Below are 25,841 nucleotides of genomic sequence, written 5' to 3'. Positions count from 1 at the left end.
AAATGAAATGTTTAAAGAAACATAAATTATCCAGGTCGATATGTTTATATTAATCTGTCGACTGTACAAAGATGGCAGTATTTTTACATGACTTGTATTCAAAAGATCATAACATTTCCTTTGGAGTGACAACAGAGTTCTAGAAGTAGACAGTGGCAATGGTTGCACAACATTGTGGATGTACTTAATTTTAATGTCACTGAATTGTACACTTTAAAATGATAACTATTTTGTTATATCTTCCACAACAAGTAAAATGATCATGCCATACTTTCAGATAGAAATCACAGAACACAGGGATAGAGTTGGTTTGGAGAGGGAATCCAGACTTGTGAGAAATAGATTTTATTATTTTTAGACACGGTGAAAATGTTACTTCAGTTTTGTCTGAGGATTTTGTTAACTGTTGAAAAGGTAAAATTATGACTCAAATTAGAAATGAACATGCAAAAGATTTTTCAACACAATGAAGAAATACTTAGATTATGAAAGTGGTTGAAGGAGATACTGTATGTGTGCATACAACATACACAATATAATCATAATAAAAACAAAATAATGTTAAATTTCATATGTAGAAGATTAACAAATGTTAGGATAACATTGCTGGGTTAAATACAAAACTAGTTAATATCTTAAAGGCAATCAATTGTAACCACTGATGTCTGTTCCACTGGACATAAGTCATTTCCAGTATCTATGAGACAAAATTTCTACAGTTTAACACCAGCCTCTCAGGCTTCAAAACGTGCTGGATCAATAAAAAGTGAAGCGGAGCACTGCACTGAAATAATACCCAGTAACCTGTGCTGTGTTTACCCAAGTTTTGTGTAACTTTTCTGGCAGTGCAGCATGCTTTTTTTCTCCCTTTCTAGTATGCGAGATTTGTGGAAATAGGTCAAAGGAGCAGTTTTGCCTCCCTTCACAAACCACAAGTTTTAACAGGGATCATCCCGGTGCTGGAAATTGGCGTTTCAGCGTTTATTTTGCCCATCAGGGTTTTTGAGGACAGATCGATCCTGGGTGTGTTTTAACATGTCGCCCTGAGTTTTGGACAGAACATTCAAAGTCAGTTCGTCTCCAAACCCCTCATGGAATGTTCCCCCGCCATCGCTGGGCTCCTACAGGGCAAAGGCCAGGCCTCGGGCTGGAAGCGCGGGCTCCCTACCCCGCCTTCCTTCAGCTCCCGGTCTTCGCCACGGTCAGGAGCTGCAGGTTCTGCTAGCAGGCAGCTCAACCTCACAAGCAGAAGTTTCTGTCCCGGGTGCTGCAGGGCTGTGGCAGCCAGGCTGCCCGCGAGGTCACGTGGGCCGACGGTGGGTCACGTGACCACGCCCTCCGTTGGGCGGGCCTCGAGGTGCGTCCCACGCAAAAGAGACGGGAAGGACGTACGCGTGACGACTGGCCCACTGCGGCGGGAGGAGTGGTAGGGTGCTCGGTAGGGTGTGCAGGTGTGAGGTAGCTAGGTAGGGTGCGTGTGTGTGTGTGTGTGTGTGGGGGGGGTGTTTCGCCACGCCGCACTAGCCTGGAAACTACTCTCTCGAGCGGCCCGAGCTGCAGCATTTGTTGGTAGAGGAAACAATCCCGCGGCCGGTCGCGAGCGTCTTAGCAGGGTCTGCCTGTTGCCCGGAGCTCAAGAGGCAGGAAGTCATCCTGCGGGAGGCACACGCGGAGAGAAGCGGCGATCGCTCGCTGGCGGACCAGGTGGGTGCGAGGCCCCGAAATGGCATCCGCGGGGACGTGGTGGCTGAGACTAGATCCGGGTGCAGTAAGTGGCTCGGCCCCTCCCGCCCCCTCCTGCCTTCTGAACGCCCCCCACCCGCCCCCGCTCCCCGCTCCCGGCACAGCGGTCTTTCAGTCTGCGTTTCTAGGTGTGGGTGGGGGAGGTGGACGACACATGGAGGGAGTTGGCTTCAGGGAAGCCCAGAGAGAGGAAGCGGTGAAGTGACCTTCGTGGACGCCCAATTCGTGTAAACCAGTGATGCCACTGGCTCTGGAAAAGCACGTGTGAGGATGGGACCTTGCGCACACCCCTGTCCTCCCATCTGTTCGCCACTCACTCTCTACGCGGTCTGTCTGTTCCTGACGATGGGGATGGCTGAGACCGGCTCAGAATTGGGGTAGGGTGGGGGCGAAGGAGGGGAGAATACGCCTGCCTTATGCTCCCAGGCTCCAGCTGCCTTGAGATGCGAGAGAGGAACGAACCCAAATCTGGGCAGCTCTAGGGAAGAGGGAGGCTGACAGACTCAGGAGGAGGGAACCTAGATGCGGTGGGCCCTTCACGGAGGATTTCTCATTGGGATACCGCCAAGCTTCTCATCCCCCAAGAGGATCTCTGGATCTCAGCCCCAGGCAGCAGCTCCCTCCCATCTGGGGCGACTCCGTTTGAGGCTCCCTCCCTTTTCATTTCTGGGTGGCAGGGCAGGCTCTTTCTGGGAAACACCTGCAGAAACTGCTTTATGCCTGGTCTCATAGGTTCCCCTCTGCAGACACTTTGCTCTCTTCCGTGTTTTGCTCTCTCTCCGATTCTTAGGGCTCTTCCCCGTGTTCTCATCCTAGGTAGCAGCCCTTGGTAAGTCCTTGTCCTCTCTCTAACAGAATATTACCCCCCTGATGCCCCAAGGCTGGCTACTAAGGCAGTTTAGGAAAGTGTCCCTCGGAAGTAGTTCCTTTCCCTAACCTACTACAGTCAACGAAAAAACATCCAGTCTAAGAGAAAGCTTATAAGAGTTTATCTGAGCCAAACTGACGACAATTGCCGGGAAGCAAAGTCTCGGACTGAGAAAATGCTCCGGAAAATGGCCGTTTTGCAACTTATTTTATACATTAGAATCAAAGGAGGAAGGTTACATGAAATCCATTGGTTGTAGATCAAGAGGGTGAGAGAAAGCAAAGTGGGGAAATCTCTGGGATTGGATAAAGAGCAAAGTGGAGAGACACATGTTTTTTTCACATTGGTGGGTACAGGATAGATAATAGCATTTTACAGCACCTAGAGATGGTATTTGGGGAACGAGATAACAGTGGGGGATTTTGTAGTTTCCTGCTCTGGTGTGCTGGGTTGTGCCCCCTGGGGGGTCCGGAAAAAGGGATTACTCTGACATTCCAAGGGTATGGTATCTTAGATGTAAAAAGACCACAGATAGGCTCACTTAAGGTCAAGATTGACCTTTGTCAAGGAAGCTACAGGCCAAGGATGTGACTTCCCGCCATGGCCCACCTTAGTTAGGAATGTTTATGTTCACGCCATCCTATGTGGTTATTTTCAGTTCTCCTGAGCTTGTCAGGTTTAACACGTGGCCCCTTTTCCGTCCACACTTCTCACATCCTTATTTTTATCCTCAGTATAGGCTGAAACGCTGCTGTAATACGACTTCAGGCCCTCCTGCTTACATTGAAAAGCTAGGATTGAACAGTGGGTATGTGGGGTAAAATTACAGACTGAGGCCTAGGACTACCTCCTCCTCTCTTACCCCTGCCTCTTTGGTTATCGTCTTTCCTCCACACTCCAGAATTAAGGTGATCTAAGTGTGGGGGCCAATGTTCAGGTTGCGGTCTTTCCACTCAAGCTCTGTTGTCTCTGGTCTGTGTCTGTGTGTTTTTAGAGTTTGACATAGGAGAACAAATACCTCAAACGTGGTGTGGTATAGAAAGAATAGATCTAGCCTTTCTCCCTGGTTCCTGGCACAGTTTCAAAAAACCTCGGGAATCCTTGAGTGATAGGAGTGTCTTTGTTATGCTAATGAACCGATCTCTGGTGGGCCCTTAGATGTCCTCATGATGGGGCCTGGTCACCAGAAGGACCAACCACTTGATTAGAGTTGGAACTTTGGCCACTGCAGGAAGGAGGGCTGGATTTGGGGTTCAGTCAGGTGGCCACTGATTTAATTGTGCTTACATATGAAATCCCCAGTAAAAAGAATCCCTGGGCTTTGTGGAGCTTCCTGGTTCGTAAACACAATGATATCTGGGCAGGGGGATATGCCCTGAACCCATGGGAAGAGGGCATGACAGCTGTGTGTCTAAGACCCTTCCAGACCTTGTCCTATGTGTATCCTTTATAATAAAACTATAATTCGAAGAACAGCACTTTTAGGGAATTCTGTGAATTGTTCTAGGAAATTATCAAATCTGAGGGGGTCATGGGAACCGCTGAATTTATAACTGGTCAGTCAGAAGTATGGGTGGCCCCCCAAGACTTGTAACTGGCATCTTATCTGAAGGGGGACAGTATTGTTGGGGACTGCCCCTTTAAATCTGTGGAGTCTGATGCTACCTTCAGGTGGTTGATGTCAAAGAACTGATGTCGCAACAATGGTGCCATGCATCCCTATTTTTAGGAGAAACCCCTAGATTAATATCTGTAAACCTACCTCTGATCCTGTGCATCATACATAAACAATAAAGTGAAGGAGGTAGAGCCCACCCGTATATTATGGGTGAAAAAGTAGCCTATGTGACATATCCCTGCATTTAGATGATTATTTAAATCCTCTATCATTTTTTTTTTTTCCTTATCAGAGCTCCCTCAGGTTAGAAGTCCTGCTGGGGGTTCTGCATTTATATTTGGGGACCTTCACATTGTGGCCTAGCCGGATACCTCTAAGTCCCATGGGCATCCCGAAGCAGATCTGTGGGTTTTTAACGTCTCAGCCAGAGGGCGGGGTGACTGGTGTGTGTGTGTGTGTGTCCAAGAAAGAAGGTGATTATTTTTGTTCTGATCACTCCTAGGCCAGGATCATCCCTCATTTTTTTCTGGAGTGTAGATGAAGTAAAGACCTCATCACTCATATGGCTGTTTTGTTTCTGTCCCCTTTCTGGATAAATATTACGGGCTAGCTCATGGAATAAATATCAGGGTCCATTCAGATGTCATTTGACCTAAAATGTTGCTGCCTGGGTGGGGATAAAGTTAAGAGTGGAATTGTCATCTCTCCAGTCATGAATGAAGGAAAGGTATCTTCTTACAGCCTTGCCGGACGATTAGCACCCACTGACACTCTCTGCCCCCAGTTTCCAAAGTGCAGCCTTCAGTGGGATCACCTCTATAGGAGACCACCAGGTTCCCTATGCAGGGTTTCAAGGCCCTGCACCCTTCCATACAATCCCACCTTTCTGTCTCCACCTCCCAACACATCCTTCCAAGTCAGGGTGGGGGCTGGAATGAGATAAGGACACACAGTTTCAGGAGGCACTCCCTCTCAGGTGCCTCACCCTTGTCCAAGCCCTGCTCCACTTTGCCTGCACTCAGGCCACACTGGACTCTCCTGCTATTTCCCAGCCCAACTATCCCCTCTGCTTGACTACTTCCGTGCCTTTTCCCACACTGTTCACTCAATCTTCAGTGCTCTCACAATCGTTCTCTGCCTACGGGAAACATACTCATCCTTTTAGGCTCAGCTCAAATGCTAGGTGTGTTTGAAGTCTTTCTGACACCCTCACCCTTACTCTTTGCCCCTTGGTAGGAAGTAATTCCTCCCTCCTGTATACTTACACAGTATTTTATTATCTCCGATTTTAGCATTTGTTTGTTTATACCATGTACTAGAGTCGGGTTTTTTGTTTTTTGTTCTTTGTTTTTCGTGGGTTTTTTTGTTTGTTTTGTTTTCATGAAATAGACAGAACTAGTGTTGAGGGACAGGTAGCACAGAGGGAGAAACTTGGACTCTGGAAGTGTAAATCAAACCCTTCTGTCTGACAGCAACACCTGAGCCTTTTACTGCTTATGATAGTAACTACCGTTGATATTAAAATTTATTGGGTGCTTTACGTGTACCAGATGCTCTTCTAAATGCATTGACTTATTTAATCCTCAAAACAAACTTATGGAGTAGATGCCGTTGTTGTCTCCGTTCTTGATGTGGGGAAGCTGGGGCACAGACTGGTTAAGTAACTTGGCCAAGCTCACTGAGTTGGTTAACAGAAGAGCTGAGACTGAAGCCTTTGTAGTTGCAATCTCACCATTAGGCTACATCTATATCCCTCTAGTGTTAATGGTCACTAAAAGCTGCCATTGTCACTGTCACTATCTTCCTCAGATTTTCTGTTCTTTATACCTTATAGCAAAGTGTGTTACTCATCAAAAAGATACTTAAACCGGAGTGTATCAGACCTCCTGTCTCTTACCCCGTTCTCCTAGTGTATCAAACTACTCCAACTTTTCCTTCCTTCCCAACTTAATTGTCCATTGCAGTCCATCATTTTTACTACTGGCCTAGTGTCATGCAGGGTGTCATGCAGGGTCTCTGGTCCCGCTCCCCACATAAGAACGCAGGACATGGTGAGGCCAAAAAGGAACACCCACGGAGCCATAGATAGGGTAATAATAGCATTATATTCTCACTGGTGGCTGGGTTGGAGACACAGAAAGCAGGAGCCACACTGTCCGGAACCTGCCGTTCACTTCTCTCTGCCAGCCATCCTCACTTGCTAGCTGCAATCTGCTGTGCTAACTGCAATCCGCGCTTGCCAGCCACCATCTTCTTGCTAGCCCCCATTTTTCTGCTAGGGTAGCCACTGCAGTTATATTAGTGGCCAATGGCTCACTGGTTACAGCTGACGGCCAACTAGCCACAGTTGATGGCCATTTACTACCTGAGCCAGCACCTTTCCATGTGAGGCCGAGAGCCTAGAAACTGCACTCCTGGCTCTGTCCCCACACCTACCGTGTCCTGTAGTGCCTGGATCCACTGTACTGGCAAAATCCCAGCTCTTCATAAATCCCAAATATACACCTCTTTTGACGCCTGTGTTGTTTGGTGCAGTACGCCCGGGGAAAGTTCTCCAACCTTTCTAACTGTTGACACTATGAATTTATCTTTCTCAACCTCAGTACAGCCCCTTGAATTGAAAGCAGATAGCTCTGATATCTTTACATTATGGACATTTCATAAGGGTGCACTTTCACACAATGACTCTGCGAACTGAAACCAGGCTTATCTAGGAGCTCAAGTATTTAATGTACCTCTGAACCCCCTAGAAAGGTAAGGATCTGGGTTTTCTGCCTGAAGCTTTCCTTTTCAGTCTACAACAGAAGCCAATCACCGCTGTCAGACCTCTGGCAGTCATTCATTAGGCAAGGCGTTCAGAATCTACATTTTTTCCTTTCACCTGGGAACATGAGCTCTGCCACTGGTTTTAAGAGGTAGGTGCTTACTGACAGACAAAAGTCAGGGACTGGTACTCACTGATGAGTTGTTTTGTGCCTGAACATACATGTCATTTAAGTTTGTTCCATTTTCATATAACAAGGAACTTAACTAAAACTAACTGAATAAGGAAATTTATTATCCACAGACTGGAAGTACTGAGGCCTCGATGGTTGTTTGATTCAGCTAAGGACTCAGCTGTTTTTCCATCTCCTCCTGCTGCCATTCACAGTATCAGCCTCCATCCTAAGGCTGGAAGCCTGATGGCCACAATAATTCTAGGACACAAGCAAGTTCCTGAGGATGAAAAGGAGACAATCTTTCCCGATGGCCTTTTCTTATGAGTGAGAACACTTTCCTCAGAAGTCCTGCAGTCTTCTCCTAATGCCCCATTGAGCAGGGTTAGATCACCACCCCTTCCTGAACCAGAGAGTACCAAGGGGATGGATTACCCCGAGGCCAAGCAGACTGACCCCTGGAACCAGGATCAGGCCCCCTGTGGTACGTGACTACGACGAGGAGGAGGAGGAAGAGGAGGAAGAGGGGGACATATTTACGCAAAGATGATGTTCTTTTCATAATTATGGGAAGCAGAACAGTATACAGAGCACTGAGGTGACAGTGACAAAGAACACAGTGGCAATGTCTTAGCTTTTGTGACCTCTAAAAGCCACCACGGAGTTCTCATCTACTCTTTCCTACTGACCCCAACCTACCCCATAATATGACTAGATCACAATTTTAAAGGGAACTAGAGAGACCTGATACATACAGGTATTTCAGAATATCGGATAGTTTCTCATTCAGTGTGCACGAGAATCCTGTGGGGGACATGGAGTACCTTTTCCAAAGTGACACAAATACGTAGGGGCAAAGTCTCTATTCCAACTTTGGACTGCCTGGCTCTGAAGTCTGGCCAAGTCCCAGAGCAGAGCCCAGAGGAGAGAGCCCCAACTGTACCATGCAGCCTCCTTTTAGAAAGCGCTTCCGAGGCTCAGAAAGTGGTTACTCTAGTCTAAGCAAGCACCTAGTAGTATAGTGAACTGACTGTCGGTGCTGGTGGTGACAGGTGACTTTCTTCCCCTACTGTTAGGTCACAGCTGCTGCGACCTCACCACAAGGAACTTTGATTCAGGAAGTCGGAATTTTAATCTGCACTCCAGGTTAAGAATTTGGAGGCTGATATGCCAGGGTGTGCGAGCCACACACATATTTCTACACCTGGGAGAGTAAAGGACTAATAATTATGGAGCAGCTAGCATTTCTAGGGCAGCTTTATTCCCAGATCTAAAGTTCAGCTGCAAATAAGAGGACAAAAGCTTAACACTCACTGATCTTTAGCTACCCAGTTAAAATCCATAGGCCAGGCCAGATTTCTAGTTTCAGTTCTGACATGTAAAGAGCTTGGAAGACATTGCTCCTGTACTTATAACCTGGAAGAAAGCTGAACAAACAGAATCAGTGACTAACCTTAGACCCATCAGAGAGCTGAGGTCACAGGGCAAATGAACACCCCAAATTCTGGAGAAAAGACAAATCTGGAGAGTCACAACCTATCTCTCCTTACATAGAGCAGAAACAGCTAGAGACAGAAACAGGTGAGAAGACTTAAACGGTAATTTTGACAAACTGCTGGAAGCTGACTGTGGAATAGTGGGAGAGTGAGAAACCCGACCTGCAGTCTTAGAGGTTTAGTGGGCTTTAAATATGGGAACTCCAGCAGATTCTCCCAGTGAAGATCCCAGGCAGATCCCGTAGTTGGTCCGGCAGTGGGAGGGGAATTGTGCTCTTGTGAAATACACCCCGAGCCTTTTCCGTGACAGAGGCCCACTCCGCAGGGGAAAAGACTTTGCCAGAGCCTTATCCCAGCTGAGGGAAGGGCATTCTTCCTATCCAGCCCACTCTAGCCTTCCATTTTCACATAAGGAGGAGAAAGAAGCTAAGAGACACTTGTGAAGGTCACAGCCTAGGGACACAGACCCACAAAAGCCTGGGATTTAATTGTAAGATTATAGAATACTTCTTCTCCGCACGTTTTTACCTTGTCACAAGCCTCCAGTGTAATAGCAGTGCAGTACCGCTAAAAGAGCTGCAGCACGCACACTGTCTGTGCAAGGGGTAATTAGGGAAGCCCAAAGCTAAGAGGGGAGACAAAAATAAGGACACCAGAGGAATTTGAAGACCCCGGCAACTACAGCTACAACAAACATTACACACAGCCCAACTGCTAACCAGCTAACGCAAAACTTCTCTCTAAGGGTCTGTTTACCTCAGTTCCTGTTACCCAACACATCATATCCAGCTTTCAACAAAAGTTATAAGGCTTGTGTGGGGACAGAGCCCCAGAGAGCAATTTCCAGGCTCTCAGCCTCACGTGGAAAGGTGCTGGCTGAGGTAGTAAATGGCCATCAACTATGACTGGATGGACATCAGCTGTAACCAGTTAGCCAATTAGCCGCTGATACAACTGCTGCGGCTGCGCTGGTTGACAGTCGGTTGGTTGGCAGGCAGAGAAGCCAATAGCAGGTTGTAGGTCATGTGAATCCAGCCTCCAGTGAGACTATAGTGCTGCCAGTGAGATGATAGTGGTGTGACTCCCCTACCTATGGCTCTGTGGGTGTTCCTTTTTGGCCTAGCTGTATCGTGTGTTCTTATGTGGGGAGCGGGAGCAGAGAACCCGCATGCCGCCTCACACAACAAATGGCACAGAGAGCAAGGTATGGTGCCGTCCAAAACTCTCCGAAGGATGGTGGAGCAGTTTGTGCATGTGAACAATCAGTCTTGGGAAGCCCATGAGGAGCAGCACCAGAGACGGGGAGCGCAGTCTGCCTGGGAGAGAAGTGACCCCTCGGTGAATCAGTGGTCCTCTCGAGCCTCCAGATGGCATGCCGCCCTGTTGGCCATAGTAGGCATCACCAGCTTTTTGGTGGGCTGCTGCTATAGGCTCCGAGGGTTGCAGACATCTTACACTGAGGCCTCCACCCAATCGGACACCTGGGGTGGCGAGCAAGATTCCAGCCAGGTAGAAATGGAGTCTGACTCTGGGCAGGAGGACAGATGGCCCCCACACAGTGTGTGGTGCCCGGTGGCCAATATTCTCAGGATTTGGACCCCCAACGAGGGGTGGAAAGACATGGATGGCTCTCCAGCCAGTGTGGAGAGAGCCCTGCAGGCTCTGGCTGAGCAGTTGCCTGGACGAGGCGAAGGCTACAGCTGGCCGTGTGGGCCGGATGTTCGTCACGGCCTTGAGTCTCAACACGGAAAGTGCGCTTAATGAAATGGCCCAGGTGCTGCACCAGGTGTCCCAGTTGGATGCGCTAGAAGCTCGGGTCCGCCTGTTAGAAGAGGGGCCCCAGAGTGGAGACTCTGATGCAGAGGTGGAGGAAGCAAGTGGAGACAATGTAGCTCCCAACCCCCAAGCCCGGCCAATCTTGAAGCAAAAGGTAAAATGTGAGCAACCTTTGGGCCCCGGGGGCTTTGCTACAGGCAACCCAGCTGTGACTGAGTTCACAACCTACACCCCTTACACTCCCAATGAGTTGCAGGAGCTGGGGAGGCAGTACCGACAGCGCCCTGGAGAGTCAGTCTCGGCTTGGCTATTACGTTTATGGTATGATTGACCAAACAACATTCTCTGCTCACCAGGCGAGATGGAAAAGCTAGCCTTTATGATAGTGCATCCATCCCTGCAACAAAGGTTACAGAACTACCATAGGTTGGCCCAAACCAAGGGCAACCACTCTCTAATGGAGTGGCTCACTGCTGCGGTACACACAGTTTGGGGACAGGCTGGCGAGCTGCCAGACACTGTGAGACAATGGCAGTCATATACGGAACTTACTCAAATCATCCGTGAAATGGGTATGAGACATGCTATTTTCAATCCTGATATGCAGGGGCTGGATGACGAGCTTTTTACAGCAAGCATGAGAGATCTGGTTTTGGATACTGCACCTGAGAGTGCTTTTGGATCCTTGGTTGCCATTCTTAGGCCCTATGTGGGGCGACGGATCCATGAAGTTAAAACTGCCATGGCCACCCTAGGGGATGTTGAAAGCTGGAGGCAAAGGAAGTTAAGACAGGAGGTCCATGCAGTTGAGACCTGGAAGCCAAATCAAAAGTAAAGGGGCGAGGTTGCGGGCCTCAGAGAGTAACATGCGCACAGATGTGGCGTGATCTCGTGGCAGCAGGAGTTGATCGGGAAAAAATAGACTGACAACCCAATGCACTCCTGCTGGAACTTTGGAAATAGTTGCATCCGGAACAGCAATTCCGGAGAAGCCTAAAGGAGAAGTCTGGGAAAGCGCGACCCATGTCCCTCCAGGACTTCATGCAGCTGCTTGAGGCCGACTCCTTTCAACTTGATTAGGGGTAAGGCCAAGGTACCCAGTCAGAGGGGACGAGCAGGGACCGGAGGCCCCATGTGGAACTGTCCATACATTGGTCCCCTTCTAATGTGCAGAGGGTTTTGGCCCTAGTTGACACAGACGCAGACTGCAGTCTTGTTTATGGGAACCCAGAACTGTTCCCTGAAACAGCAATCTGCATTGATGGCTACGGGGGAAAGACTGTGACTGTGAAAGCTGTTTCCTTACCACTGGGTATAGGAAGGCTTCCCCCTCGTACCTACAAGGTTTATGTCTCCCCCGTTCCAGAGTATATTCTAGGGGTGGACGTGCTACATGGCCTCAGCTTACAGACGTCGGTAGGAGTTCCGTCTCCGGATCCAGGTGGTGAAAGCGGTGACATGCGGGCATGCTCACCACCCTCCTCAGGTGTTGCCACAGCCCTGGCGCGAGGTTACAGTGCGACAGTACCGCCTGCCAGGAGGGCAGGAGGAGATTGGTCATACAATATTGGAATTAGAGAAGGAACATGTTGTGAGGCCGACGCACAGTCCCTTTAACTCCCCAGTATGGCCTGTCAAGAAGCCAGATGGGACCTGGCGAATGACTGTGGACTACAGGGAGTTAAATAAGGTGACACCACCTTTGCACGCGGCAGTACCTTCAATACACGATTTGATGGATCGTCTGACTGCGTGGGAACATATCACTATGTAGTGGACTTGGCCAATGCTTTTTTCTCCATTGACATTGCACCCGAGTGTCAAGAGCAGTTTGCTTTTACTTGGGACGGACGGCAGTGGACTTTTCAAGTCCTTCCACAAGGATACTTGCACAGCCCCACTATCTGCCACAGGCTCGTAGCCCAGGATTTGGCACAGTGTGATCACCTGTCCTCTGTGGCCTTGTTTCATTATGTTGATGACATTTTATTAACATTTGATTATCTTTCAGATATAGAGCAAGCAGGTCCCTCTCTTCTCTGACACCTGAAGTCAAGTCGCTGGCAGTGAATGAGGAAAAGGTCCAAGGCCCTGCCTTATCCGTCAAGTTTTTGGGTATTGTGTGGTCGGGTAAGACAAAGGTCATACCTGAGGCAATTATTGACAAAATACAACCCTTTCCCCAGCCAACCAAGGTCTCCCAACTGCAGACATATTTGGGTCTGCTAGGATATTGGCAGGCGTTTGTACCCCATTTAGCACAAATGGCAAGGCCCTTTTATAACATGATGGAAAAGGGGGCCTCATGGGATTGGACAGAGGCTATAGAGCAAGTCTTTGTTGCCATGAAACGGGCAGTGCAGCAGGCACCGGTTCTGCAAGTAGTGGACCCTGGCCGCCCATTTGAACTTGATGTTCAGGTAACCCAGGAGTGGTAGGGTTGGGGCCTCTGGCAATGGCAGGAGCATCTCCGGTTGCCAGTGGGATTTTGGTCCCAATTGTGGAAAGGAGTGGAGGTCCGCTACTCTCTAATAGAGAAACAGCTGGCTGCTGTGTACGCAGCCCTAGTGGCCACAGAAGCCATCACAGGAACAGCACGGGCGTTGGTTCGAACAACTATCCCGTCCAGGGGTGGGTCTGTACATGGACCCAGGGACCCAAAACGGGGTGGCACACACCACCACCCTCGCCAAGTGGGGTGCCTACTTGGAGCAACATAGCACCCTTAGTTCAAGCCCTTTGAGCACAGAGCTACAACAGGTCCTGGGGCCTGTGGAGATTGTAGCCCAGGCTGAGCCAAGCGCTCTGCCTAGAAGGGAGGACTTGGAGCCCTCGCCCTATAAAGAAGGACAGTCCCCAGTACCTGAGGATGCCTGGTTTACTGATGGTTCTAGCCAAGGAGCTGCAGCCGTTTGGACAGCTATTGGTGTGCAGCCCAAAACAGACACCATTTGGTTTGATACTGGGACGGGCCAAAGTAGCCAGTGGGCTGAGCTACGGGCTGTGTGGATGATAATCAGCCACGAGCCCGGGCCCCTAGGTATTTGTACTGACAGCTGGGTGATGTTCTGGGGCCTAATGTTGTGGCTCCATATGTGGAAACGGAAACTGGTTGGTAGAACACCGTCCACTGTGGGGTCAAGTCATGTGGCAAGACCTCGAGGACCTAGTGCAGAGAAAGGTGAATCTAATGTATGTCACAGGTCACTCCCCCTTAGTGTCCCCAGGTAATGATGAAGCAGATGCCCTAGAACGGGTCCGATGGTCAGAACAGGCCCCTGCCACTGATGTGGCCCATTGGCTGCATAGGAAATTGCAGCACCCCGGAAGCCGAACCATGTGGCAGGTGAGCAGACACTGGGGTCTGCCTTTGAAATGGCAGGAAATAGCAGATGCCTGCTATGATTGTGCCGTCTGTGCCCAGGACAACCCCCAAAGGCGGAGGCTCCCCTGGGAGACACGGCAGATTATACAAGGGAGGGTGCCCCTCATTCGCTGGCAAGTGGATTTCATTGGACCCCTGGCTAAGCCGCAATGCGATATATGCGTTCACAGCGGTGGACACTGCTATGGGGTTGATGTTTGCTTGGCCGTGTCTGGCTGCGGATCAGCAGCATACAGTGGTCGCTCTTACACGGCTGTGCACCCTCTATGGGTGCCCCCAAGTCATTGAAAGTGACAGGGGTACCCATTTTACGGGACAAGAAGTGCAGCGCTGGGTTGTCAGGATGGACATGCAATGGCTGTTTCAGACCCCGTATAACCCACAAGTAGCTGGCATGATTGAACGCTACAACGGCCTTTTGAAGCAAGGCCTCTGGTTGTCAAAACACCCTCCCACGATGTATGACTGGGCCTCGCGTCTATGATGACGTCTTGAGCATCCTGAATGAGAGACCACGGAAGGGAGGGCCCGCACCAGTAGAAGCTCTGCTACATCGAACGGCCGCTCTCCCATTCAATTACCAGTTACCACAAGAGAGCCTCTGTTAAAGCCAGGCTATGACACAAATGGAAACATTTTGCTGCCAGCACCCACATGCCTGAAAGCAGGGGAATGGCAGGAATGGACTTGGCCCTGGCGGGTCAAAAGCCCCCACTGTCGGTGGATGGGCCTGATAGCCCCATGGGGGGCCGGTTTGACTCATGATTTGCAAGTGACCCCAGGGGTGGTGGCTGAGTGGCCACCTCAAGTGACTGTAGTATAGGGAGGTCCCGATACTGGGATGATTTTGTGGGGAACCTATGTGCTCTCACTATGTCCTATTATGGGGTCCCCTGTTCTGTTACATGTTGAAACTATACAAGGGACCCTAAGCACTGTCATAAAGGTCTGGTACCACAAACCGGGAAAGGTGCCAGTGGCAGCAACCCTCCTTTCCCAGGACAAAAAGTTAGCATGTATCCTTCCAGATGGAAGGGATTTGCCATTGTTGGTTCCTAAGACTACTGTTTCTTTCCGTCCGTAGGTGCCTGTAGGCTAATATGACACAGGGACCCTCTCGGAAGATGTTTGTCACGTAAATTGTGAGGCGAGACCCTGTAGGGGTGAAGTCTGGGGACAGTCTCAGAGAGCAGTTTCCAGGCTCTTGGCCTCACCTGGAAAGGTGCTGGCTCGGGTAGTAGATGGCTGTCAGCTATGGCTAATTGACCATCAGCTGTTACCAGTTAGCCAATTAGCCACTGATGTAACTGCCGTGGCTGCACTGGTTGACAGTCGGTTGGTTGGCAGGCAGAGAAGCAGACAGCAGGTTGCAGGTTGTGTGAATCTAGCCTCCAGTGAGACTATAGTGGTATGACTCCCCTATCTATGGCTCCGTGGTTGTTCCTTTTTGGCCTAGCCATATCCTGTGTTCTTATTTTGGGAGCGGTACTAGAGGCCCCACAGGCCACCCCGCACGACAAATGGCGGAGCAGGCAGGGTCCCTCGCATGACAGTGTGCCAAAGACAAGAACAGGCACAGCTCGAGGATAGAGAATAAGAACCAGAACCAGACTGAGATGTAATGCAGATTTTGTGATTATCAGGGAATTTACAACACGTATGATTACTGTGTTAACAGCTCTAATGGATAAGCTACACAGGTGTGTACGGCAAGTGGCCGAGACCTAAACTGCTTCTAATTAATCCCTGCCACATTTGCACACTGCCAAAGATCATGAGAGCTTGGATGGGACTGCAAGACAAGACGGAGGACAGGAAGAGGAACTGGGACGGTCCCTACCTGGTGCCTGACATCTGACTGTGGGGTCACAGACAGCGAAGTTTGTATGACCCCCGGTGTGGGTCCTGACAGGGAAAGGTCCTCTTTCTTGGGCAACTGTAGGGACTGCAAAATGGCAACTGTTGTCACACAGCACCCTAGCCGATAGTCCCCCGTGTCTTTCCTTGAGGAAAGAAAAGTCTGTGAGACTGTGCCTTTTTGGGACTTTGCTTATCTCAGTGTTTTACACCTTATGTCTCTGTTTGGTCCCCAAAAGATGGTTTGCAGCCAAAGACGGGTAAGATATCTCACGTGAGATGCAATGTAAGACAGGCAGAACCGAGTGGGGACCCCCAATGAGCTGCCTCAGAAGATCCGGGAAGAAGCCTTGCTTCCCCTTCCCCCTGCCTGGGAAAAGCCATTGCTGACTCTGGCTTTCCTCTCTCACCTGATTGTGAGAAGTCATGAGGGCAATAAAGATCAGCTCTCTCCACTTACCTCAACGGAACTGTTACAGCATGAGAGACTTGCCCCCCCAGGGAGGTGCATACCTCACCTAAGTCATCACAAGACTTTCTGCTCCGGCTGTTGGGGACAAAGATAATTGGTTTGATTCACTTTTGTGACATAATGTATGAGATTCACAGACCGTGGAAAAGATAATGCTACTTCCTTATATAATTATCAATAAAAGCCACCAGTTGGCCCGATTCAGGGTTCCAGTCTCTGGTGACTGTGAGACCCCCCCCCCACCCCCCCCACCCCGGCCTTCTGAGATTTAACTGCATTAAGTCTGTTTCTTTCTTTCTTAAAACCTAACCCAATGCTGCCTTCTCGCACCCTCACTGCCCCTGTTGCGCTGGACGTGACAGCAACAACGTGTGTTAGCATTTCGAATGAGAATAAAGCAGTGTGGCCTCAAAAATAACTCTGGGCACAGAGCAGTGGATTCTCTCTTAGGGTTACAGGTCTAGGTCTGCCTTCAGAAGAGGGGCAGTGGTGAGGCCTCCATGGCAACCCTCCCCACATTTTCTCCTCCCTGGCCCCCTGAACAATTTAAGAACTTGGGGGGGGGCACCTCAGGACCTCAGGGTCGGTCTGGCCTTCCATGGCCTGTTCACTCCCAGCCAGCATTCTCCCAGCCCCTCTCTCATCAGCGTCCAGGAAGGATGGCGGCCAGGAAGGGGGAGGTGGAGGTGGAGGGGGGCAGACACACCTAGGGGCGCTTTGTATCCACCCGCTGCTGCTTCAGGCGCGGCTGCTCCCGACCTGCGGATCCTGCACCCCCACCCCCGCCCGCGGGTCCCAGAGATTATAGGGCCGGAAACGTCGTGGGGGGTACCGGCAGGGGGCCGCGGAGGTCCACCGAGGCGGGCGGGCGTTACCCGCCCCCTCCGAGTCGGAACTGCGGGGGCGCCGGGCAGAGGCCCGTGCCTCGAGCCCATTGGTGCGACCTCCCTCCGCCCCGCTTTCCCGACAACCCCGTGGCCAGCGGTTCGTGCCGCATCCTGCGCAGCCCCTGCCGGGTTTGGCGCAGCGGCGCGGGGGCCGGACGCCTCTTTGCAATTCGGTGCGCACGCAAGGCAGGGAGGATCCGAGTGAGGACGTGCGAGAGGAGGGGAGGCCGACCACCCGGGCCCGAGCCTGGAAAGGCAAGTGGGGGTGCTCTGGACGCGGGCGGTGGCCCCCACTCTCGACCAGCGTACGACCCGCGCCCAGCCCCTGGCATCCTGGCGAGGAGGCGGAGGCGGCGAACGGGTCCGGGGCACCTCCGGGGGACGCCTGCGCGGAGGCTGCGGCAGCGACGGGCTGGGGCCCGGCCCAGGGTCCAGGGGTGGCCTGAGAGGCTCCCTGGACTCCTGGGGAAGCGATCCATGCCGGCCTCTCCCCAGCCTGCTTTCCGGGAGAGGGCGGTGGGGGAGGCTGCTCCGGGAGAAATGGCGGAGCCCTGAGCCGGAGCTGGGATGGAGGGCGCCGGGGCGGGGGCTTTGGCTACTCCGGGCCCCGATTCTGGAAAGGGGCCCGCGTCCTTGGTGCTGTCCCTTCCCACAGGGGCCTCATTGGTGCCAGTCTCCCGTCTGCGCGGTAGCAAAAGGGGTACTGACTGGGTAGATTAAGAAAAATGAAATGTGTACCCTTCTCTTAAGACAGCAGTTTTATTGCCTTAGGTATTTAGATGATGCACACAATTAAGTGCAAGCAAATGGCGGGGGGAGGAGTCCATGGAAATAAAGAGTGTGCTGTTAGTCCACCTTTGTCCTTGGGGAATCTGTTTTCTCGACGTCCCAGCCCACTTGAATATGTTGAGGTACTGCGGGGCGGTGGTTCAGAATAGAGGGGAAGGTTTTGGAAAAAGCAATTTAGAACGCATGAAGTCATTCTGCTTCTTTGCTTGCTGGTTCTGGAAACCTGAACTCTCATCTCCAGCCTCCCAGCACAGTCCCTGTCATTTCGGTGCAGAGGTAGTCCCACAGATGTTGTGGAGTTCCTGAGGGTGGATACCTGAGGAACCGTGGGAGCTGGGAGACTTTTTTGCTTATTTCCTGATCCTTGAAAAGCAAATGTTAGGAACTGAATTCTGGGTATCTGCCCATTAATTAACCTGATCTTTTTTCTACCGTTATCAACATAATTTCCTGGTGTTTGGCTGAATGCCCCTCCCTCTTTCTGTAGGGCGTGACTCTTCTGCAGCTAGAGGACTGTTCTTTGGTGGTTAGGACTGCATCTCCAGAGGTCCCCTGCTGCGAGGACTGGCTGGCATAGGTGGTGAATGAGGTAGGATCTATGCATGCATGGAGAAGAGGAAAAGGTAGGGTCATGCAGGGGTGCTGTGGAAATAACCGTCCCCATTATCATTACTGCCTGCTTTCTAAATACAGTTGCGTATTTTCCACTACCCACTCTGGCGCCTCATTTTTGTTCAGGGAGAGAGATGTGGCCTCTGCTGGGAAAATGACTGACTTCAGAGTTGGGAGGTGTAAGTAGACAAGCTGCAGGTCTTAGGGGAATGGAGGGGGAGTCATTTGGGAGGAGCAGACAGGTGGGAGACGTTTAACATGACCTTGAACTTACGAAAGCATGTTTTGACACTTGTCATGAATGTTGGGCCCGCTCAGTCTCCTCTGTTTCCCTTCCTTGGCCTTTCTGTCTGTCTATAGGTTTGTTCCTTTGTAGGTTCCTGTTGAAATCTGTAGGTAGCTGTTCGCTTTGAATGTAATTAAGAAAGAGGACGAAAACTATCCATTTGGATCCAAGGTGAGTGTGAGCATGAGCACCCCTCTTGAGTGGGGACGGGAATTGGCTGTTGGCACGTCGGTTTAGGCCAGATCATATCTAGGAGCCATTGTTTTCCAATATTCTAGACACCTCTGCCCTCCCATTTGCGTATAGGAAATGGGTGTGGGGTGAGCCAGGATTGTGCCTATGGGGTAATTGATAGATACCCAGGAAATGGGGAGGGAAGCCCTGAGGAGGACCAAGGAGGCCAGAGTCGTTCCACAGTTGACCCTTCAACGACACGGGTTTGAACTGCGCGGGTCCACTTACACGTGGATTTTTTTTTCATGTGACCACAGTTCAGTGGACCCACGCAGTTGTACTGACTGCAGTTCAAACCCTCATTGTTCAAGGTTCAGCTCTGTGGTTGGGAATCCACATGTGCTGAGGGCCGACTTTAGTTGTCTATGGGTTTTCCGCTGCACGCGAGGTTAGCATCTCTAACCCGCGTGTCGACCCCAAGGGTCAACTGTATAACCAGAGCTCTAGATTTGAAAAAGGGCAGGCATTGGGTTTAGAAAGCAGAGTGCGTGTCTGCCTAGCAAAACTCAGAATTCCAATCCCTCCTGTGTTTTTGTCCTTAGGTCTGCCTGTGATTTCAGCTGTAGGGCTTATCAACACTGGAAGCAAGGAAGGAGGAGGAAATTGCACCAGATCAGTCAGGTTGGTGTGCGGCCTCCCTGGATAGACCTGTAGAGTGTAGTGGTGTATATACCAAGGGGGCTGGGCATGCCTTAGCCTCTCTCCCTTTCAGCAAGCTTTCCCACCATCCCTGCTACTATTCAATGCAGAGAAAAGAGTGTAGTAATGCCCGGGCAGGACACTGTTGGGCGTTAGTGGGAGTGTGGAAGGGATAAAACGAGGTAACAGTTTTCTGCGATTCCACTTCTCCGACCACACAGTGCATGTCTACTCTGTCATGTCCTGTGTGGCTGCCTGCATAGATGGAAGAGATTCAAAGCCCATTTCTTTCTTCCCCCTCAGGTCCATCTCCAGCGGTGGCTGTGGAGGCCTTGGAGTGGCGGAAGATTACCACTCTCAACAGATCTGCTCTCAGGACCCATCACCTTCCCTCGGCCTGAGTGCCTCTGCCCTCTGTCCGTATCAGTGACAGAGGCTGTGTGTTTGGCAAGGGGACTGCATGCCTGCTGAACCGACAGTTGACTCTAACTCTTGCTACAAAGTTTCTCTCTGACCCAGTGAAAGAGTGTCAAGACATCTGCCTGGGACAGGTTGAGAGCCAAGGCCAAGACTGTATAGGGCTACCTATATAACTGGGCTTCAGCCATGACTCGGAGTAGAAATAAGGCCAAAACTGCAAAAAAGGCTGGTGTAGAAGCCGAAGCAAAGAGAGAGGCTGCTGGTGTAGTCAGGCCTGGAGCCAAGACCCCGGGCAAAGCAGGAGCCAAGGCAGGGTCTCAGGCAGATTCAGTGGCAGAGACGAAGGCAGTGTCTAAGAACAAGGTTGTAATTGAGATGAAAGAAGGATCCCTGGCAAATTTCAGTCCCAAAGCTGAAGATGCGGCCACTGGAGTATCTCGGTTTCGTTGTGTGGCTGAGGCTAGTGTAGAGTCCAGGTCCATGCGTAAAGATAAGGCTGGTATTGGTGCCTGCTCCTGGGCTGGGGAGGAGACCAGTGTTGGTTCCGGGTTCTGGACTGGAGAAGAGACTGGTAATCGTTCCAGGGCTAAGGATGAAGAGAGAGCTGATCCTGGTCCCCCGTCCTGTGCTGGGAAGCTGGAGCCTGTGGTGGCCGGGGCTAGCTGCAAGGCTAGGCCAGGGGCTGAGGAGGAGGAGGAAGAGAACGTTATCGGGAACTGGTTTTGGGATGGAGACGAAACTAGTTTTGACCCTAATCCGAGACCCGTGAGTAAGATAGTTAGGCCCCAGCCTGTGGATGAAATTAATGAAAAGAATAGGCCCAAGGACTGGTCTGAGGTCACTATCTGGCCCAAAGCCCCTGCTGTAACCCCAGCAGTGTTAGGATTTAGATCCCAAGTCCCGTCTGAGACAAGGCCTCCTTCATATATTGTCCTGGCCTCAGCTGAGGAGAATGCTCATTCTTTGCCTGTGGCAGCAGTGTGCTCTTCCATGAGCACTCCTCCATGCTCACAGCCTATCCCTGAGTGCCCATTTGGTTCTGACCCTTGCATTCAGACCATAGAGGAGATTAGACGCCAAATCAGGTTCAGGGAGGCGAATGGGATTAAGCCATTTGCTTGCCCTTGCAAAATGGAATGCTACATGAATTCTGAGGAATTTGAAAAACTTGTTACCTTACTTAAGTCAACTACTGATCCTCTCATTCATAAAATAGCTCAAATTGCAATGGGGGTCATTCATGTTCATCCATTTGCCCAAGAGTTCATCAATGAGGTGGGTGTGGTGACGCTTATTGAAAGCTTGCTCAGTTTTCCTTCCTCTGAAATGAGGAAAAAGGCCGTAATTACTCTGAATCCCCCTTCTGGGGATGAAAGACAGCGCAAGGTTGAATTACACGTCAAGCATATGTGTGAGGAAACGGCGTGTTTTCCCTTGAACTCACCCGGACAGCAGTCTGGATTAAAGATACTAGGGCAACTGACTGCTGACTCTAACCATCACCGTATTGTTGCCAGTTACTTTTCAGAGCTCTTTCGTGTGCTGTCCCTGGGAAATCGTAAAACCAGAAATCTTGTTCTGAAAGTACTGTTGAATTTGTCTGAGAACCCAGCTGCAGCCAGAGACATGATCAATACAGAGGCATTAGCAGCATTAAAACTCATCTTCAACCAGAAAGAAGCAAAGGCCAATCTGGTTAGTGCCGTGGCCATATTTATTAACATAAAAGAGCATATCAGAAAGGGCTCGATTGTAGTTGTCGATCACTTGAGTTATAACACACTCATGGCCATCTTCCGTGAAGTTAAAGTGATTATTGAGACAATGTAAAATGAGCCAGAAATAAAAGGGAACACTTTGAACAATCTCCAAACTCTAATGATAGGCTGTCTGTTCTGAAAGAGCCTTGCAAAATGTTTTGTTCATTACAGTGTGCATATTGTGAGTTACATCTTTAACACAGTGTTGTGGCAGTCTCCAGCTTTGAGCTAGATGTATTGGGGGTATCAAATGACTATTCCATCGTGAGCTGAAAACGCCTGTTGATTTTTACCTTGTGTCGATGGGACGCTTCTTAACATTTCACTTAAGAAGTTAGTGATCCAGTTCATCCTAAGTAAGCTAACTTGTTCATTAGTATCTGCTTAGATCCATTTGTGGCTTCAAACGACATAAAAGATAATACCCTTGGACTTATAATCTAGTTGCGGAAATGCACACACAAGATAACAGTACGTGCAATCACGCATACACACACCGTCACTCTCTCTGCGAAATGTGCACTCCCAGTGCATAAAGGAGGCAAGGGTTGCTATAAGCTGTTTAGTGTAAGAAATTACTCTTTTATTCTACCTGCGTCAGATAACTCATTTCACAACACAGAAATGGCCCTGAATCCTTGATAAGATGTAATATTCCTTTTTTAAAAAAAATTTTGCTACTACATTAACATCTCTTGTATTGTTAGGCTGTTTCATTTATGTCAGAGTCATCTCACAGAAGAGAAAGGAGATAGGTGTAGGGAGGAAAGATGTCCTGAGTACCTGCTGTTATGTGAGATACTGTGTTGGCACTATATTCTACAGGTTCTTTTTTCCCACCTCTTCTCACAATGGTCTTGTGACCTAGGTACTGGTGGTTTTCGTTGTTGTTTTTTTAAGTTATTATCATAACAGTATTCTGGATCACCTCCAATGAGAATCAGGGAGGTTAAATACTTTTTCCTCGATTCCCATAGCAGACAGGTGGCGTAGCTGTTTTGTCTGATACCAAACCCCACTCACTCTCTGCCTTACATTCCTCTCACTTTTTTGGTGGAGGCCTTGAAGGCTCATAGACTGGTTTTAGTGATTCAGTTTGCTGTAGGTAATGTCCCTGCCAGTCTTGCAATTCTTTACTTGCCCCTCATGTGCATGTCCTGAAGCACTTGGCTACTGGAGATCAGGAGAAAAGTGGGGGATGAGTGTATGGATTTGAACTAGCAGTGTCTGGAAAACAGTAGGTGCCCAAAACTATTGAATGAATAATAAGATGTAAATTTGGAATCTTCAGCAAATGAAATTTGCTTTGTGTCCTTCTTATCTTTTTCAATCTGTATGTCCTTTTCCCCCCAAAGAACTGGAATCACTGTACATTTCTTCATGTTACATTTAAAAAGATAATTGCTTGCTTCCTCCTTGCAAAATCGTAACGTAATTATTTTTACCATTTATAATTTATTCTCTATTTCATATGGAAGTCACATGAAAGGCCAAAAGGCGCTATCTTTTACTAGTAAATTAACCCACTTTGTGCATTTGTACCAGCTAAAACTGTACAGGATAAACTTAATTGGAGAAATTTAGGCCCATAACTGCAGCTTCATCAACACAGAACAGGAAAACTGGGAAAGAGGGTGCTGCCTCAACCTTCCTGAAAGTCTGTGTGGTTCAGAAAGCATCCCCAGGACTTTTGAGCTATGGCTATGTTCTCTAAGGCTCTTGGTAGGGATTACAACCCCTGGTCTGAGCTAAAGAGAATGTCTCAGTGTATGAAAATACTGGGTTATATGCATTGAGATTTTCAAACTTAAGAAACTAAAAGAAGATCATACTGTAAATAGTGTGTGTAACTTGCTCCTCTCCCCCACTAACTGTGTATCACGAATGTCTTTCCATGTCAGTAAGTATGCATCTGCAACAGGGTTTTGAATGACTCAGTGTTTTTCTGTGTGTTAACAGTTGGTGCATAGTCCCTAATCTTTCATTGCATATCCTCTTAATAAACAACATGCACAAATGTCTTCTTTTGCAAACATAGGACTATAGTATTCTGCCACTTACCTTTTTGTCTTTCCAGTTATCTTTCCAATTTAGTATTTACATGCTTTTTATTTAATAGCTTTCTTGAGATATAATTGACATACATTAAACCGTTCATACTTAAAATATATAATTGGATGAGTTTTGACGTGTACACACATGAAACCATCGCCACAGTCGAGATAGTGACCATGTCCATCAACCCGAAAAGTTTCTTCACGCCCCTTTGTAATCCCTCCCTCCTACGTCTCCCCGCCTGCAGACAACCACTGATCTGCTTTACCACAATAAGGAATCATTCTCACTTTCTGTAATTTTACAGAAATGTAATCATACAACATGGATTGGAGGAGGGACCTGGGGGGGTTCTGGCTTCTTTCACTCACCATGATTATTTGGGATCCATCTGTGTTGTTGTATGTATCAACAGTGATTGCTTTTTATTGCCAGTAGTATCCATGATATGGCTATACCACGGTTTGCTTATCCATTCGCCTGTTGATGGACATTTGGGTTGTTTCCGGATTTGGGTTATTAGAAATAAAGCTGCTGTCACGATTCGTGTACAGCTGTTTCTATGGACATATGCTTTACTTTTTGGTAAATACCTAGGCGTGGGATGACTGGATCATATGGTAGGTATATGTTTAACTTTTATGTTTTCCAAAGTGTACCATTTTACATTGCTGCAGCTGTGTATGAGAGTTTTGATTTCTCCACATCCTTGATAACATTTGGTATGGTCAGTCTTTTTAATTTTATGCCTATGTCCTTGTAGACTGTATTTGCATTTCTCTAATGACTAATGGTGTGGAACATCTTTTCACATGCATATTTGCCATCCACGTAGCTTGGGTGAAGTTTATGTAAATCTTACTGCCCTTTTTTTAAAATTGGGGAGTTCATTTGTTGATTTTTAAGAATTTTTATATATACTGGATACAAGCCTATTATCAGATCTGTTTTACAAATATTTCCTGCTGTTCTGTGGATTGTCTTTTTAGTCTCCTAAAGAGGTCTTTTGAAAAGCAGAAGTTTTTAATTTTGATGAAAAATAATTCTTTTAACCAGTGTGTTTTAGTGCTACATATATATATATATATATATATATATTAAAAAATCATTACCTAACCCAGGTTGCAAGGATTTTATCCTATGTTCTAAAAGTTTTACAGTTTTAGGTTTTACATTTCGGTCTATGATCCATTTTGAGTTTGTCTATGGTACAAGTTATAGGTTGAAGTTCAGTTTTTGGCATAGTGATAGCCAATATTTCCAGCATCACTTGCTTAAAAGATTTCTTTCTCCACTGAGTAGCCTTTGCATCTTTGTCAAACATTAGTTGTCCCTGTATGTATGGGTCTGTTTCTGGGCTCTTTATTGATCTACTTGTGTATTTATTTTATTTTTAGTTTTAGTTTCAGGTGTACAAAACAATGCAATAGTTAGACATTTCACTCTTCACAAAGTGATAACTCCCCTCCCCCAATCTATTGTCCCTCTTACATCGTATATATCTATTACAATTCCATTGACTCTATTCCCTATGCTATATTCCATATCCCATGACTATATATTATAGTTGACACACAGTATTATTCAACTTCAGCTTCAGGTGTACAGTGCAATCGTTCTATTTGTGTATCTTGATTGTGATGCCACACTGTCTTGATTACGGTAGCCTTATAATGTCTTGATATCAGGCAGTGTGAGTCCTCTAACAGTATTAGTTTTTGAAGTTCTTTTGGTTATTCTTTTGTACATGAATTTTAGAATTAGCTTGTCAATTTCTGCATCCTTGTTTATATCTTTATGCCTGTTTGAATATTTCTGTATGATAAATTCCTTAAAGTGGAACTGCTTTGTCATAATCATTAGTGTCAGTGCCCTCCAGCTAAAAACCACCAGGAACATGCTGTATTTGAACCAGTTGGGTTGCAGAGAGAGAGAGAACACACGCCATGAGGAATCATGGGGGGCATCAATAAGAGGGTTTAGAAATGACTTATTATAGGATTGGGAC

General features: G+C 48.5%; 1 protein-coding gene across 9 annotated transcripts; it reads left to right on the top strand.

Annotated features, from left to right (window-relative positions):
• The first annotated feature begins 1,482 nt into the window (after nucleotides 1–1,482).
• GPRASP3 (G protein-coupled receptor associated sorting protein family member 3) lies at nucleotides 1,483–21,857 on the top strand. Of its 9 annotated transcripts, none has more exons than XM_033103711.1 (6): nucleotides 1,483–1,704; nucleotides 18,315–18,416; nucleotides 18,566–18,618; nucleotides 18,816–18,896; nucleotides 19,502–19,580; nucleotides 19,902–21,857. In XM_033103711.1, the coding sequence occupies exon 6, from the start codon at nucleotides 20,205–20,207 to the stop codon at nucleotides 21,846–21,848; it is 1,644 nt and encodes a 547-aa protein (XP_032959602.1). In that variant the 5' UTR covers nucleotides 1,483–1,704; nucleotides 18,315–18,416; nucleotides 18,566–18,618; nucleotides 18,816–18,896; nucleotides 19,502–19,580; nucleotides 19,902–20,204; the 3' UTR covers nucleotides 21,849–21,857. The 9 variants fall into 9 exon arrangements, with proteins under 9 accessions (XP_032959602.1, XP_032959582.1, XP_032959601.1 ...); XM_033103691.1 differs by having other exon boundaries at nucleotides 18,800–18,896; XM_033103710.1 differs by having other exon boundaries at nucleotides 18,521–18,618.
• Nucleotides 21,858–25,841: the final 3,984 nt, after the last annotated feature.

Source organism: Rhinolophus ferrumequinum, chromosome X (assembly GCF_004115265.2).
Source record: "Rhinolophus ferrumequinum isolate MPI-CBG mRhiFer1 chromosome X, mRhiFer1_v1.p, whole genome shotgun sequence".
Classification (NCBI taxonomy): Eukaryota; Metazoa; Chordata; class Mammalia; order Chiroptera; family Rhinolophidae; genus Rhinolophus; species Rhinolophus ferrumequinum.
The sequence above is the reverse complement of the archived record's forward strand: the minus strand, read 5'-3'. Positions and strand labels throughout refer to the sequence as shown.

Coding starts and splice junctions, on each gene's coding strand:
- GPRASP3 (XM_033103699.1), top strand. CDS start 20,205: ATGACTCGGAGTAGAAATAAGGCCAAAACTGCAAAAAAGGCTGGTGTA.